The sequence below is a fragment of the Brienomyrus brachyistius genome, chromosome 15, assembly GCF_023856365.1.
Source record: "Brienomyrus brachyistius isolate T26 chromosome 15, BBRACH_0.4, whole genome shotgun sequence".
Classification (NCBI taxonomy): domain Eukaryota; kingdom Metazoa; phylum Chordata; class Actinopteri; order Osteoglossiformes; family Mormyridae; genus Brienomyrus; species Brienomyrus brachyistius.
Window position 1 is genome coordinate 4736818 of NC_064547.1, and position 15456 is coordinate 4752273.

The 15456-nt window shown below is 40.4% G+C and overlaps 1 protein-coding gene across 3 annotated transcripts; it reads left to right on the forward strand.

Annotated features, from left to right (window-relative positions):
• The first annotated feature begins 788 nt into the window (after positions 1–788).
• Positions 789–15393, forward strand: chaf1a (chromatin assembly factor 1, subunit A (p150)). 3 transcript variants are annotated; one of them, XM_048976281.1, is made up of 16 exons: positions 789–1100; positions 2175–2225; positions 2476–3059; positions 3263–3319; positions 3499–3746; positions 3863–3923; positions 4330–4398; positions 4895–5112; positions 5728–5893; positions 5974–6054; positions 7578–7676; positions 8123–8363; positions 8512–8647; positions 9132–9447; positions 13989–14076; positions 14875–15393. In XM_048976281.1, exons 1-16 carry the CDS (start codon positions 1031–1033, stop codon positions 14961–14963), a joined length of 2574 nt encoding a protein of 857 aa, XP_048832238.1. In that variant the 5' UTR covers positions 789–1030; the 3' UTR covers positions 14964–15393. The 3 variants fall into 3 exon arrangements, with proteins under 3 accessions (XP_048832238.1, XP_048832239.1, XP_048832237.1); XM_048976282.1 differs by lacking the exon at positions 14875–15393 and adding an exon at positions 14242–14859; XM_048976280.1 differs by lacking the exon at positions 14875–15393 and having other exon boundaries at positions 13989–14860.
• The last annotated feature ends 63 nt before the right edge of the window (positions 15394–15456 follow it).

Sequence of the window (15456 nt, forward strand, 5' to 3'; positions counted from 1 at the left end):
TTTCTCTCCTCCCCTTAAGATTTGTTCTTTTTTCTGTCTTCTGCTGATCAACTGCATATTGAATTAGCTGGGTTTGTCGCCTGCCAGGAAACCATCAAGAGAATTTAGGAAGTATTGCCAAGACCATAGACCATAAATAGCCTGAATTGTTTGTTTGTATATGGTACATTGAAGAGCCTGGGTATGGATGTAAGCAAAGCGTTAAATAATTTCTGCGTTCTGCAGATGTTTGCTGATTTGCACATCTATCAGTTTGGCCGAGCATTGCATACTGATTTTGCTAGGTTACCAAAAATTAGCATATCAAACTAAATGACAAAACTGAAACCCTGCGGTTCATGTTGTAAGGAGGGATATAAAATACACAGAGGAGCCACATGGAAGCCATTTTCATAGTTCTTTTACTTTTAGATCATACTCATGTTGTCTTTTTATTTTCAAACAGAACTTGATACATAACCCTGCTGATTTTTCGTTTTCAAAACTTACGTAATTCATAGTCTTGAACATTCTTATTTTGATACATTTTTTTAGAAATATATCAATTACTATATGTGGCATATATTTCATAGTTCGAATTCATTAATGAGAGGGTCGGTTGCAACAAAAACCATCACACCCTCCTTTTGTATAAGGGGGGGGGGTCGTAAACAGCATGAAACTTTCAGCGGGGTCACATGGCATCTTTGCTCCTGAGCTCCGAAACAGCAAGAAAAATGTCTGACTTGCTCTTGGACGCGATGACGTCGTAACGCATCCGCCAATCAGATGAAGGGACTGGCGGTGCCGAAAAGCTCCCGCCAATTCAGACTGACGAGCGCGAGGTGGTTTGCTTGGATCTGAAGGGAAACTCGTAGGAGAAGGCGAAACAGATTTGTTTAGTAAAAGTGATAATATTGCTGTCGTTCGGTTACACTTTATTGTAAAAGATATTGTTTCAGAAGACAAAACAAATGAAATAGCACTGCTGGAATATTTACAAACAGGTATTTTTGCGCTAAAGTTGCTCCTATTATAAAGGAAGTTTTTGATGGTAGTGATGCTAGCAACGGAAGACCCGTCCTCGGAAGGGCCTTTGCCGACCATCCCGAGGGGTAAAGGTAAGACTTAAGAATAAACTTCATACGAACAAATAACAATTCTCTGGGCTTAAGTTTTAATTATTGAGCTACTTGATTCAACAATACATTAGTTATCGTAATTTTATTTTTATCTATAAAGCGTTGGATTGTCATCATATTGTTGACTTCCTACTAGTGAATCAGTAAGTTGTTTGTCCTTAAAATGGCCTTTTCTTCTAACCAGTGGGCCACGACGATTTACTAACTAGTTGCCAGGTGTAAATTACTGTCCATCCACTCTTTCGTTGACTGGCATAATACGCCCTTTTGTTTTCAAGTCTCTAAGTGGTAACCGACAGAAATTAGTTTATTTTCTTTGTTTTTTTTACTGAGGGGTAAAATTCACCAGGTCATGTTTAAGGTTTCCGAGAGCGGGAATCGAGTGATAATTCCCGTGTTTTGGTGGGAATGTACCTGACTAGCTACTTTTATTAATATGCGGATTGCAACAGTCCTCATGGGTGACAGAAATTACTTCATATTTCCCCCCTTGAGAGTATTTCCAAGCATACTGCCGCTTCGTGAGGAGCCGAGTTAAAACCGACAACTTTTCGATCTCTCAGTCGGGGGATAGCCACCCAATGTCCCCGCTCCTGGACGCCTTTTCTTGGTTTTTGCGGCGATGTCCCTGACGTGGGAGCGCGGAGTCTGGGCCTGCGCCTCGGCCCTTCATTCATCTACGTACTTCTGGCGGGAGAGCAAAGCAAATAATTCTCCTTTTTTTGTTGCTGCTCTGTCCTGTTTGCTTCTCGGTTTGTCTCGTCACGTGTCCGAAACTGGCATTTTGCCCTGTCTCAAAGATGTTTTCAGAACGGGTATTTTAAGTGGATAATGCGAATTTGTCGAAATTTAAGGGTATCCACAACAAGCTGACTGCCATCTCTTGTTATCGCGTGAACAAACAGGTGTTGATTGCTGTCGTACAATAATGACTAGTTTTAGAGGCTGGCTTTGTCTACGTGTTGCAGTACATTAGTAGAAAAGCTTGTTAGATTAGACTCTTAAACATGGCCTCCGATCTCTTGTTAACTTAGGAAGCTCCTTCTCTTGCAGGTATGGATTGCAAGGACAAGTCCAACACTGCTGTCAAGAAGCTTGTTCAGGGTATGTTTCCTTTTCGCTACACCTGAGCTACTTCTCCAATCTGTCATTTTGCCTGGTAATGTCACATAAGTTGGCCTCTAAATTTCTGTCACTCATAATTTAAAGGTATGCAGTTAGTATAGCTGCAGCCAAGCTCAGTACCTGTGTGCGATTTCTAATTTATGAAATGTTGGCGTATGTATTCCATTTGCATATTTTAAGTTTTTATGCTATAGAAATAAAAAAGTAAGTATTAGGGATTTCTCCACAGCTCGCCTTCCTTTCAAACGTCTAAATCCAGTCCCTAAGGAAAATGGAGAACTTAAAAAGTCTCGGAGCACGGTGGCCCCCCCTAACCTTAAAACTGAGGCTTCGGATGGAGAGAATGAGATGGAGTGTTCCTCTTTACCGCTACCTCGTGAAAAAATCCTGGTGAATGGTGTGGGGCCGCTGGACATTTTTGTGAGTCGCAGAAACTGCTCCCTGGGCAGTGCAATAACCATTGACCTCACTGAGGACTCAAACTCTGTGGATGGCACATTGCAGCCAGCTGTAGCGCTCCCCCCTACATCTGGGCCGTCCACGCAAGAAGATCAGCCGAAAAAAGACCCTGAGCCTGTTCAGGACTCCATTACCAAGCCCAGCTTGGGGAGTATTGCAGATGTAGCATCTAATCCACAGTCAGGCTCTGCACAGGAGGAGCACCTACTTGTCTCTGAACCTGAGGAGGATGGAGAGGCTGAGGTGTCCAGCCATGGAAATGAGTCTTTACAGTCGCCGTCATCCGTCAGCTCAGTGTCAGTGGTGGAGAGTTCACCCGAGACTGCCAAAACCACATGCACTCCACCTTCAGCAGTGAGTCATTGTTTTGCCACAGTCTTATAACTGTAGCGTGATATTGTAGTTCGTGTTTTTATCTTAATTTTCTGATTTGATCCATTATCAGTTTGGTAGGTGGTATTTACTGAAAAGTAATTTGTACAGGAAGTATGGTGTTAATTTCAAATTTGAGTCATGAAGTGAAGTCTTGGTTGTAATAAAAATTAAATTTTCCACAGGGACCAAAGACCAATGCGAACGCAAGTGAGGGAAAAGTAAAAAGACGTTCTTTGAAGGTAACGATTTAAAGCTGTGAAATGGTTTTACGGTGACCAATATCTTCCCGCTCTCCCATAAGTAGAAAATGTATTATTTATTGGTGGTTTCACAGTAGGTGATTTACTGCTTTTCTGCATGTATAGTAAATAGGGGAAAATGTGCAAAAGTTTTTTTAGCTGATTTACCTTTTATTTAGGGCTCGGAGGAGCAACGCCGGCAACAACAGGAGCAGCGCATGGAGCGAAATCGGCTGCGCCAGGAGGCCCAGGCAGCCAAAGAGAAAAAGAGGGAGGAGGCACGCCGGCTGAAGGAGGAGCGTGAGAGAGAGAGAAAAGAGAAAAAGGAGAGAGATGAGAAGGAAAAGAGAGAGAAAAAAGAGAGGGAGGAGAGGGAAAAGGCTGAGAAGCAGCGGGCGAAGGAGGAGCAGCGCAAAGTAAAGCAGGAGTGAGTGTCTGTGCTTTTCTGCTTGATGAGAGGAAATATTTCAACCAATTGAATATCGTAATTTTGAATGTATTAAATGTAATGAATGAAATTCTGGTTGTTCCCAAATCCCTAAGAGCAAAACTTGAAGAAAAAAGGAAAAAAGAAGAGGAAAAACGGTTGAAAGAAGAGAAAGATGTGAGACAGACTTCCTTGTTTGGTTATATTTGTCCCTGTGCCTTGTGCGTTCTTGGATTTTTAAAATCACAATCATTCCCGACTGGCTAAAATGGGTGGGAAGGTGTTTAGTTTAAAAAGTTCACATTGTTGCCAAGGTGAGACTAATAAAAATGAAAGTGAAAGCTATCAGTCAGCACTTTGTTTATTGAGTAGGTTGACCCCACAAGGACCCCTTTTTTTTTTGGTACACTGGTGGTCAATGCACAAGCAAATCATAATACAATGAGTAATTAAAGCAAAAAAATATGTTGAAAGCAATCAAAGCAAAAACGATACAAAAGCTTTATAATATACTGTTAATAAAAATATTAGGAAACTTGCATTAATTTAAAAAGCTATACATGATTTTTTCCCTTCCCCTCAGCGAATAAAAGCAGAGAAAGGAGAGATCACCCGGTTTCTACAGAAGCCCAAAACTCAGCAGGCCCCAAAGGTAAGACTTTTACGGTCGCTGGCCTTCTGGACTTATAATCATTAGATATACACCAGTTGCATTATTTATTTTTAAGCCTTATCTGTCAATGCCGATTTGATTATTTGTTTATTTTGTTTAGTAATTAGCAGACTATTTTTTTAACACCTGAACTTCAATTTCTGCAAGCAAAATATTTTAAATAACCTTTTCAAATAAAAGTTGCTCCCCAAATGTGAAATGCGATTGGTCATTCTAAATGTCTGGAAAAACTACCCCAAAAACAGCTTTTTGCCTTACTTGTCATCGTTTTGGACAAAAGTTCAGCTCTAAAAAATAGCTCCATTTAGCCTAGCCAATTGCAGCACTGAGCAAGAAGAACATCTGCCATTTCCGGTCACTAGCCGATTGATTAGTGCATCCTTGTTAATCGTATCTGCATTGCAGTGTATTGCTCTCTTTGTCATAAGCTTCACCTAGGACACATATCCTACACAATACTCCATCTCTCCTGTAGACGCTGGCGGCTGCCTGTGGGAAGTTTGCTCCTTTTGAGATCAAGGAGCACATGTGTTTGGCGCCACTGAACCGTGTGGTCTGTGAAGATGAGGTTCTTGATTCTTTGGACCGGTACCTGGCTCAGCCAGACATTACCCTTGATGGCCTGAGGGATTTTCGGAGGCACAAGCCCCGCAGATCAGGGAGAACCGATCTGTGGCATTCTGAGCCTTTCAGGTAAGGGTAGAGTATACGGGATGGTTTTCACTGCTGGGTATCAGTGTGAAAGAGCTCTTCATGTATGTATCTATAATTGTATGTGTTTAGTACATATTTTCATTCTGTGGGAATGTTTTTTTTCTTTTTTTTCTTTCAATTTTTGTTGTACTAACATTTTTAAAGTTGCAGGTTCCATTAACTAATCCTCAGTTCCTTTCCTAAAATTGTAATAACTCGTTAAAAATACGTGAAAAAATGTTGTTTCTGTGTCTTAGAAGATGCCTCAACTTATATTCTGGCAAGCTGCTCATTTAAATACATAATTCTAGGCACGTTTATAGTGTGTGATTTTGAGGCGTTTTCTAGTAATTGAATTTTCATGGTAAAATATATAACTTTATCAGATAATCGTAGCCTGTAAGAGCCTAAGAGTTTACAGTACTCTTACTGCAAAATGGGACACTGAATTCAGGTTACCTTTTCATAAATTTTACACCGCTTCGAGTTTTTTGTCAAAGTGGTTATGATGCATTTACTTCCGCTGATTTCAGGTGGTTGATCAGTTTGTCCTAAGTGTGTTGCCCACCCAGTTAAAGTGTGTGTGTGTGTGTGTTGTGCTGTTTCCTGGGACAGTGTTGTTTTGATAGAAAGCCAAAAGCCTGATGGTGTACCAGATCGGCAGGACTGTGGTCGCATGAAACTCCTGCAGTTCCATGAGAATTATCGGCCAGCCTACTGGGGAACATGGAGTAAAAAGAGCTTGGTCGTCTCTCCTCGCTGTCCATTTCGACAGGACAAAGTGAGACCCCGGGCCACGATCATTTCTCTTTCTTTAGAGTCGAATCTTTTCAATGTTCTGAGTTCTTCCTGTGTTCCTAGGAACTGCTGGACTATGAGGTTGACAGTGATGAGGAATGGGAGGAGGAGGAGCCAGGGGAATCTCTCTCTCACAGTGAAGGGGTGAGTTAAAATGTGCTACGGCCTAGAGTTAACTGTTCCCTTGCATTAATTTGATTATTTTGTGTTTAATATTCTAACCAGCATAGTGTTCAGTTTTTTGGGACGCTTGCTTAATTCTGTAGAAATATTTCTAATTTATTTCATAACCAGAGGTGGCAATTTCAGGTCCTGAAAGTAAAAATCCAGACCATGATTTACTTTCAACCAACCAGATGAGTACTGTGACTTTGACTCTTTATGCTCAGCTGGTTAGTTGAAAGAAAATCATTATCTGGATTTTTACTTTCCGGACCTGAAATTGATACCTCTGTTCATAAAAGGTCGGTTGACAATCATGAGGTGCAACATATCTTCTGCACAGATATTTATTAAGTGTCCATTTTTGACAGTCATTCCATACTGTTTCCATTTTGTTATAAATTGCAGTTGTAGTCATTGGCTCCCAAAGGGATACTAAATACAAATGTTTGGTTTTTATTGCAATACTGTTACTAATTAAAAAGCACCCAAAGGGACTCCCTGTCAATGAACTCGGAACATCTTTTAGAATAGTTATTTACTACTAATTGAAATAAATGTTTTACTTTTAAATTACTGGTTGTTTGTAGTGTGATGTTTTGTAAAGAAAAGATTAAAGCAATGATTTTTGCTATAAAACCAATAAATGTGGTATTTTTACTAAATCGAGCAAGTGTCCCAAGATTTTCTGTGAGTACTGTAGTGTTGCGTCCGTGCGGCGTACCATGTGCAGCTGTAAAATGCAGAGTACTATGGTGTAGTCACCTGCATACCTTTTTTATATGGGGGGCTTAATAAAAATAAGCAAAGCAATCAGTAAAGATTAATGTGTAATGGTACGTATACACTGCACAGTTTTAGCCCCAATTTTCTGCTTGCTGACAGATTGCCAACAAAAGCCCCAGATGTGAGGCAAGTCGGGTGTTCGCTTCACACTGGCAAATCAACCCTTGATCACTGTTTCTGAACTGTTCAAAAGATGCAATCTGACAGACTCGCCATTGTGTCCCTGACACCCTTCAGATGTATAGCAGATTAAATGTCTGGGCTTGGTAACTCCAAATCCTGTAGTATGAAAATTGTTGTGACCCAGTTGCAACTGGCAGTGCGTGCGGCAACAAGCTGCAGCCAGTGAGAGTGTAAGGAACTCGTTTAGGGGGAACCAGGGGGAGGCATTGTTCAGCATAAAGAGGCATGGCTACACCGAAAATCATGTCTCACACGTGGTATCACATGGTCACTTCTCATGTGTTTCCATAACAAAACATTCTTTGGAGACCAGACATGCTTGACAGGGATTCCTCTTGGTGAAAGATTGTTGCTGATCTGTCATGGAGTGTGTAGACCTCAATGATTTCAAGATTCCCGATAAGACAAGAAGTTGTGTATTGTGAACAGTACAGCTGTCGGGCAACTTTGAAAGTCAGGTAGTGATTGGAACCGGAGGGTATAATAGTTTCATATTGAATGGGTAGCCTTGCTAAGTGGTATTTGTATTCTAACAGGATGAGGAGGAGGAGGGTGGTGAAGATGACGATGACGACGATGGATTTTTCGTACCACACGGTTACCTGTCAGATGGCGAGGGAGCACTGGAAGAAGAGGTACATGATTTTATTCAAGATTCACAATTTCACTGCAGTTCAGTGTTAACAGATTGAAAAGTCATTATGGGTTAGTTTGCATACTGTTGAGTTTACAATATTGTCTTAGCCCTTTATCTTTATTATAGCTGGAGTGATAAGAATCTTTGTTACCTTGTACTATTCGATAGCATTAACAGCTTTATAGTGAATTCATGAAAACCTATGACTGGTTAGCCTGACGCATTGAAGTGGCAATTTGGATAATAGCAATTTTTCACATTTTATCGTGCCCAGTTTTACTTTCTCGCAGCTAAGGTTGAGATTGGATTAAATATGGATTGTCATGAGATTTGTATAACATCCTTCAAACCTTTCTGTAGCAGTGTTAACTGTGGCTGTCCTACTTGCCCTCTTACTGTTACCTTCAGTCAGTCTCAGAATCATAGCAATGTCTGCCTTTCCAGGAGGGTGGTGATCCAGAGAAGCAGAAAGTGCGGCAGAAACTGAAGGCTCGAGAGTGGGACGAGCTGATGTCCAAGAAAAAGTTCAAAGTGCTAGAGGCGGTGGTGACGGGCTGCACCTGGGAGAGTGAGGGGCTGGAGGCTGAGCTGCTGCACCCCTATGCCGTCTGCCTGCTGGAGCCCCTGCCCAAGGAGGAGCCCAGCACCCCAGAGGGGCCTTCGCGGGAAGTTCTGGATGAACAGAGTGGGTGCATCGCCGCTCACCGTTATTTATTCTCCAGTTCTCTCTCCCTTTGAATCTTCATTTGGCTCCTCGAGCTCTTGGGGAAAAATATACCACTAGAGAACATCTCATCTTGGTTGATGCAGAGGTGTGCTTTGCTCATTTTCAGTGCTGAGTGCCCTCCTGCCCCTGCTGCATGGCAATGTGAACAGCAGTAAGGTAATCATCACGGAGTTCCAGGAGTTTTGCCGTCAGCAGCTTCCTTCACCAACCAACAGTCCTCAAAGTGATAATGTCCCTAAAAGGTATTTCCTATGGGGTGCTTTGAAATCTGTTTTTCTGTTTCACTTTCAGTATGTTAATTCTTGGGTTTTCAAACTTGTTTTGGACAACAGCAGTTTTTTGCCTTGGACAAACTCATAGATTTTACAGTGGTCTTTACCAGTGTAAATGTGTATTTGCCCTTTTAATGTAATTATCTATCTAGTAATGCATATAGTAATTTTACTTATAAATTCTTGCTGTTTTGATGTTTGTGATGAACCAAATGTCGATGTATTCACACAATTGTACTTGTAATACACCTGCAAGACGGTCAGTGGTAATGTACCATAGAAAGATCTGTGTAATGAACAGCCAAATCAGCTAGGTCAGTAGAGTACCCCAGTTTTGGGTGCAGTGGCACCCCGGTCAGCTTTGAGTATATGTGGAAGGGTTTTATCATTTAGTCTACATCTGAAAGTTGATAGGGAGTGGTTAGTGTAATCTTATCCCCCTCTTATCCATAAGAATTCATCTGAAGAAGCTCATCAAGGAGTCTGCCGTTTATGAGAAGCGGGCCAACTACCGCCGTTGCTGCTGGTACGTGCACGCTGAGGTGCTTGCACGCTTTGACCAGGAGGCCTTGCCCATTCCCTGTCAGTGGACCTACGTTACCCCAGGGGCTCACAGTGCTCGTGAAGATGGTCCTGGGGTCAGTGGTGCCCCGAACACCTCTCCGACCACCCCTCAGTCTGCCTCCAACACCCCTTCTTCTAACAAAAGGAAGAGTGCGGGCAGCATGTCCATCACCAAGTTCATGAAGAAGTGTGCCAATCCGGAGCAGGTAGGCATTGACTGAGTGCATCATGCTGTATCCCCAAATTGACTTAAGACTTTACCGATGTTGTGAATGTGCAGTTAGCGTTTCTATGTTTTAGTGCGTCGTAAAACTTATACACTGTGTGGCAAAAAAATGTCAAAACCAAATTAAGCTTTGGCCCATTTTATTTCTACCCGGAGGGTAGATGCTGTAATCTAAAGTAGAAAGAATTGTAAGTTTATTTCCAAGTGCCCCATGGACGTACAAGCATGGTGACACTATGCCTAGATTAATCCCTTGTGCTTGACTTGTGCTAGTGTTTGCCGTGTAATGGGGATAGATCGTTCCACACTATGATGAAGGTCAGAGATGCTGAGGTCGGGGTTGAAGGTTGCTGGTGGTTTAGTTTTGCAGTTAGGTGAGTGAACAGTGCAAGTAGATTTGGTAGGACCAGCTATAAATGCCAGCTGGGGCAGAGGTTGGTACCTCCTGCTGCATTAGTGACAATTGACGATCTGATGATTGACAGGCTTAGTACTGCTACTGATGTATGAAGGCTGAGGTGAAAGAGCTTTAAAATAATGAAATGCCTCTGACACTGCAGTATTCCAGTGGATTGAATTTGATTTTAACAACAAAATGGTGTAAGCCTGTTGGAGAGAACCAAAGTAGGTTGGAAAAATAGCCTATCCTAAGAGACTGTAATATAGTGATTAATACACATATTTCCCTGTTACTATCAGCAGCACAGTGTAGCTTTCTGGTGCAAACAAGGCTTTTTAAACTTAATCAGTCAACTGGGACCTTTGTCTCAAGTGGAAAGCTCATTTACACTATAAATGTCTGTTTTTGGTTGATTTCTGTTCATTTAAACGGTTTATTCAAGCCTTGTTCCTGTGGTTCGTGCTTTGCGTTTTCTTTATCACGCTGGGCTTTTAAGTCTCATTCTTTTTCAGTGAAGGTGGCAAAGCACTGCAGTAAAGTTGAGATGGACGATGTATGTATTTTCTACTGTGGGCGTATGCAGAGTTAATTAAGGGATTTACTGTGATTCTGAATCTGGTTTTGACAAGGTATCTGTGGAACTAAAGTCTTAGTCTTAATTTTGTTAAACCAAGCCTTCAAAAGTCAAGTCTTAAATATGTTTACTAGGCCTTAATTTTTTGAGGTCATAAACATATTTAGTCTGCTGAAAAATCTTTCTTTTATGTTTACCTGTAACTGCCTCTTACTGGGTATACTAAGAAATCTGTTTAGCTGGATTATTTTTCAGTGCAATAAGTCCGCGGGGTAAGAATATTCAACTTGCGGACAACTGTCATAAAGCTTTGAGTTAAATACAATGGTTCATAATAATGAGCACAAGCTATTTTGTGGCGCTCCTGAAAACGGCTTCAGTTTTAATGGTGGTGTAAAGTTACCTCAGAAATGCCCCTTCGGTAATTCAGGACTTTGATATAATGAGAGTACGCGTTGACCTTTAATCATTCTCTTTTTATCGAAACTTTTAAGAACTTTATTTGACAGTACTGTATACACTCGGATTTGCGTTCTCTTCAATGCAGTGTTGTATGTAGTGCTCTTATTACTGTATTATGTACTGTTGTTTTTAAGATAGTACAATGCATTTTAAAGTTTCATGTGTTTTTATATGCACAGAGAGAAAATATAAATTAAGACAAACATTTAACTGATACTAAATAAGGAACATATGTACCATTTCTGACTTGGCTACAAATTCGATTTAAAGACACACTTAATAAATCTTGTTCGTATCCTGGTGGCTGCCTTTTTACTATGAAAGGTAGTTCAGTTGTTCGGCTTGCAGGCTAAATAATGTCTATCCTGCATAGCAAAGCAGGAGCCTGCATCGCAAAGCAGGGTTTCTTGCTTAGCCAGGTAACTTGTGGGATTTAAGGTAGTCTGAGTTAAACACAAGTGAACAAAGAAAGTCTGTTTAAACTGGGGGGGGTTGCCCTCAATCTGACAAGTTGTACGGTCTTAAAAGCAAGAAATCTGGCTTGGTTATACAGGCCCCAGCTGTGGAGCAAGTCATGTTTCAAGGTCCATGGACTACAAACAGCGCTTAGACCAATCAAAGAGAAGTAGTTTGTGTGTTACCTAATGTATCAAATGGGTTTTCTCAAACTCTTGAAACGGCTTGTCCATGAGAATCCTGCAACTGTTGTAAAGTTAATTGTATGTCCATTATTCAGTCTTCTACCTGTAAGATCTTTCAATAAGCAATCAAATCATTTTTTAATTGCAGACCTTTGGTACCGGCTGACAGAGATGCACACTGATCATTTTTGTGTTTCAAGCCCATTCACTATGTGCACTAAATCTTGATAATCTAAAGTGGTGATCTCTGCTGGGGCGAGATACTGGTTCAGTATTTTGAGTTGATGGAAACTCTTGCACACCGCCTGGTTTTCCAGATGGCAGGTGAAATTGGCTTAGTATTTGAATGTTCAAACGTGTTCATTAACAGTTGCTCGCTTATAGTCACCAGGGTAATGGACACAGTGCAATTATTAATAAAGAAGAATGGAAATACATAATCTGAAAATCAAGTGTGTCCCTCATAGTCCGTTCCTTAAATCACACTTTACTGTACATGTCTATTCTCGTTTAGTTTTATTGTTGCCTTTTATTATACCCTTTGCACTTTGAATGGAGTAATTCTAGGTGGAACTGGATGTTGATGTTCTAAAGTGCGTGTGTGTGTGTGAGGGATGGAAGGGGGTGAAACATCTTGATTTTTGCCTTGGGACATTTTTCTCAATAAATTTATACTCACAATATGAGCCTCGATTTTATACAGATCTATGACTGCAATAAAAAAAAAAGTCTTGCATTTAGTTTGGTTATTTATGGCTACGTGTTAGGGCTGGGCTGGGTTTAAGGTTGTCAGTCGTCATTAGATAAGGGTTTTTGCCCACAGAAGTGAATGGAGAATCCCTACAAAGATATACATACCTATTCTTTGCGTGGGGCTTCCTGCTGTGTGTGTGTGTGTGTGTGTGTGTGTGTGTGTGTGTGTGTGTGTGTGTGTGTGTGTGTGTACACAACCCTGATTGGAAAAAAGTTGGGACACTGTAAAACATATATAAAACAGAATGCTATGATTTACAAATTGCATAAACTCATATTTAATTGAAAATATAACAGACAACATATGATGATGGAAAAAAAAATTCATGACAAATATATGCTCAATTTAAGTTTGATGCCTGCACCACGTTTCAAAGTCTGGACAGGGGCATGTTGCATCAGCTCTTCTTTTAAGACATCACATCATTTAGTTATTATGCCTCATTACTACCCCTGAATTGCCCCCATCCCAACTTTTTTGGAATGTATTGCAAGCCTGAATGGCAAGAATGGATGTTTGTTTACAAATCAAATGATGTTGACCAAATAAAACATGAATTATCTTGTGTTCCTACTGTCTGCAATGAAATAAGTTAAGGGACATTTGTGAATTACTGATTTATTTTTTTATTCACATTTTCCACCCTGTCCCAACTTTTTCTGATTTGGAGTTGTAGTTAGAATATCGGATCAGTGCATCTCTGATCAGTATCGGCAGTGATCCAGACCAATTTAGATGGATTTGGGTATTGGCCATATGTGACCAATCCATGTCTGATACTATGTATTGGAATTGGATTGTAAGTGAAAAAATGTGGATCAGCCCATCCCTAGGTGTACTCACTGTAGTGTAAATATTGGTATTGATTCTGGTAAAGCATATTTAAGCATATTTATATTCATGCTTTAAAGTTAGGTCATAAATTCAACTTTAAGTGCTATTAAAAAGGTTTTAAATTTCACATCAGGATATCTGCATAAACCTTGTCCTACAAGAAACCTTTTTTCTAGGTGATAGTTTTGATAAGTATAAGTAGCTTGCATGCAGTCAGTCCTAAACGTTGTAATTGTATTGGGGGAAAAGTGAATTCCTGACGATAAAATTCTTCATAGCTGCTTTGAGAAATATTGAGAAGTTTGGGGGGGCAAAACAAACAAATCATAAATAGGAAATTAATATTAACTTAATGCTTTTCTAGTAGTGATGGAAGAATTCATCAAACCCATCTTCTAAACGCACTCCACTGAGGTCCTTCACAGCCGGAAAACGGATAATGCACCGCTTGTCATGCACTAACCCTTACTTATTTTATAGGTTAATAGCTCCTTAAAAATCTGCATTTTAACATTAATTCTTCGGTATACTCAGTAGTCACACAACTTTTACATTGTATGAGAAATATTCTTATGCACTGCATCTTGCATTATTCTGTCTGTATTGTGTTCATATAATAAATAGAGTTTAGGGCAAGCAAGATTAATACCATCCAGAAGTTTAAACTAAACTGAAACGAATGTTTCTGTGGATAACTATTGGAAATGAGACAGTTTGTAGTACTGTACTGTTTTAAAATTTCATCTTTGTGGCTGCTGCTTGAAAGCTGTCCTGAAATAAAGAAGTTAGTCTTTTTCTAGTAATGGGGTTTATTTTTCTTATCCTGACCTATATGGTGACCTGCACATTCTATAAGGGTGACGCCATGGAGACCGATGGATTCCAGGCAGACACTGAGGATGATGAGGATGAGACGGACTGCATCATCATCGGCATGGATCCTGGTAGGTTGAGCGTTTTGTTAGGACAAGGGAGGCGTTTTATGTACACACACTATGCTGGGCAGTATCTTAGAAAAATGCAGTATTTTAATTTAAAAAAAATTTGAGTTGTACAACAGCCTCCCCCCACGCACACAGCACCAAGGGGGACACTTACTTTTTTTTCAGCAAAAAAAAGTGACAACATGAAGAGAATATTTGAAGGTTGGTGTGCACTGATTTAGTGGTGGTGAATGATCGTTTTACAAAGACTATAAACAGTCTGTGAGCCAGATTGAATTATTTAAAGCAATTCACAGACCATTATAACAAATGTTTATATACTGATACTTTCGTGTACCGTACAAGGAGTTAAATACTAATTTATTTGTTTTTTTTTTAAATGCACCAGAAACACAGATTAGAGTGCTGAACTGACAGCCAAATCGTTATCTTAGGTTTAAGCCACACACAAAATATTTCCCTGACAAATGCAATAATCGGCCGTTAGACACTGGGTTACTTGTCTACTATGATCGATTATCCTTATAACGTTTAGCTCTGTGCACTAATCTGATATAAGTCTGACAGTGGTGGGTAGTTCGGGTCAAGAGTAAAAGTTCAGACCAAGATTTTATTTCGACCAACCATTTGAGCACTCTGACTCTTTATACTCAACTGTTTGGTTGAAACAAAATCTTGACACTTCCTGAACTCTCTTTTTTTTTTTTTTTTTGGATTTGTATTGGTTTGGACTTCTATTTTCTGGACCTGAATTATCCACCTCTGGCCTCAGATGAGTAACATTCGTCTCCCTTTCAGGATCTACAAAAGAACTCATGGAGGTAGCGACCTCTGAACCCGCTGCTAGTGCTCTGTCCTGTCAGGCCCCCACCCCTGCCTCAGCATGAGGGTTTTACCATAAAAAATGTTTTGGTCAGATCTGGGGCTACAGTCAAGGAGGCACACATGCCATCCACTCAGTATTACTCAGCTGAAATAATAGTAATAATATGCCCACAGCCACATTTCTACCCAGAATGAGTACGTCTGCCCCTGACTGCTACCGCCAGTGCATTGGCAGGGCTGTCAGACCCCACGTGTGAAGTGGTATGAGAACTGCTTGCTTTCAGCAGGATGGACTGAGGGAGGCATCCCTAACGGGAGTCTTGGCGTCTGGGCCTCCTTGCCCAGAGGATTAGCTGCCAGCAGATTTGCTGGTCCAGCTTTTTTATATATAAATATATATATATATATAAGAATTTGTTTTATGTTTTGTACACAGATGTTTCCAAAATACTTGAACTGGTCTACGTCATTAAAAAAGATTGAGTAAATGTATCAGTTTTACATGCCTCACTTGTTTTGTCACTCCGGCTGTGTTGAAATCAATGAATCTGTTTT

Bases quoted from the DNA above. Each gene is read 5' to 3' on its own strand.
- chaf1a (XM_048976280.1), top strand. From the start codon at position 1,031: ATGGTAGTGATGCTAGCAACGGAAGACCCGTCCTCGGAAGGGCCTTTG. The intron at 2,226-2,475 runs GTATGTTTCCTT...ATTTCTCCACAG, and splicing joins TGTCAAGAAGCTTGTTCAGG to CTCGCCTTCCTTTCAAACGT. The intron at 8,364-8,511 runs GTGGGTGCATCG...GCTCATTTTCAG, and splicing joins GGAAGTTCTGGATGAACAGA to TGCTGAGTGCCCTCCTGCCC.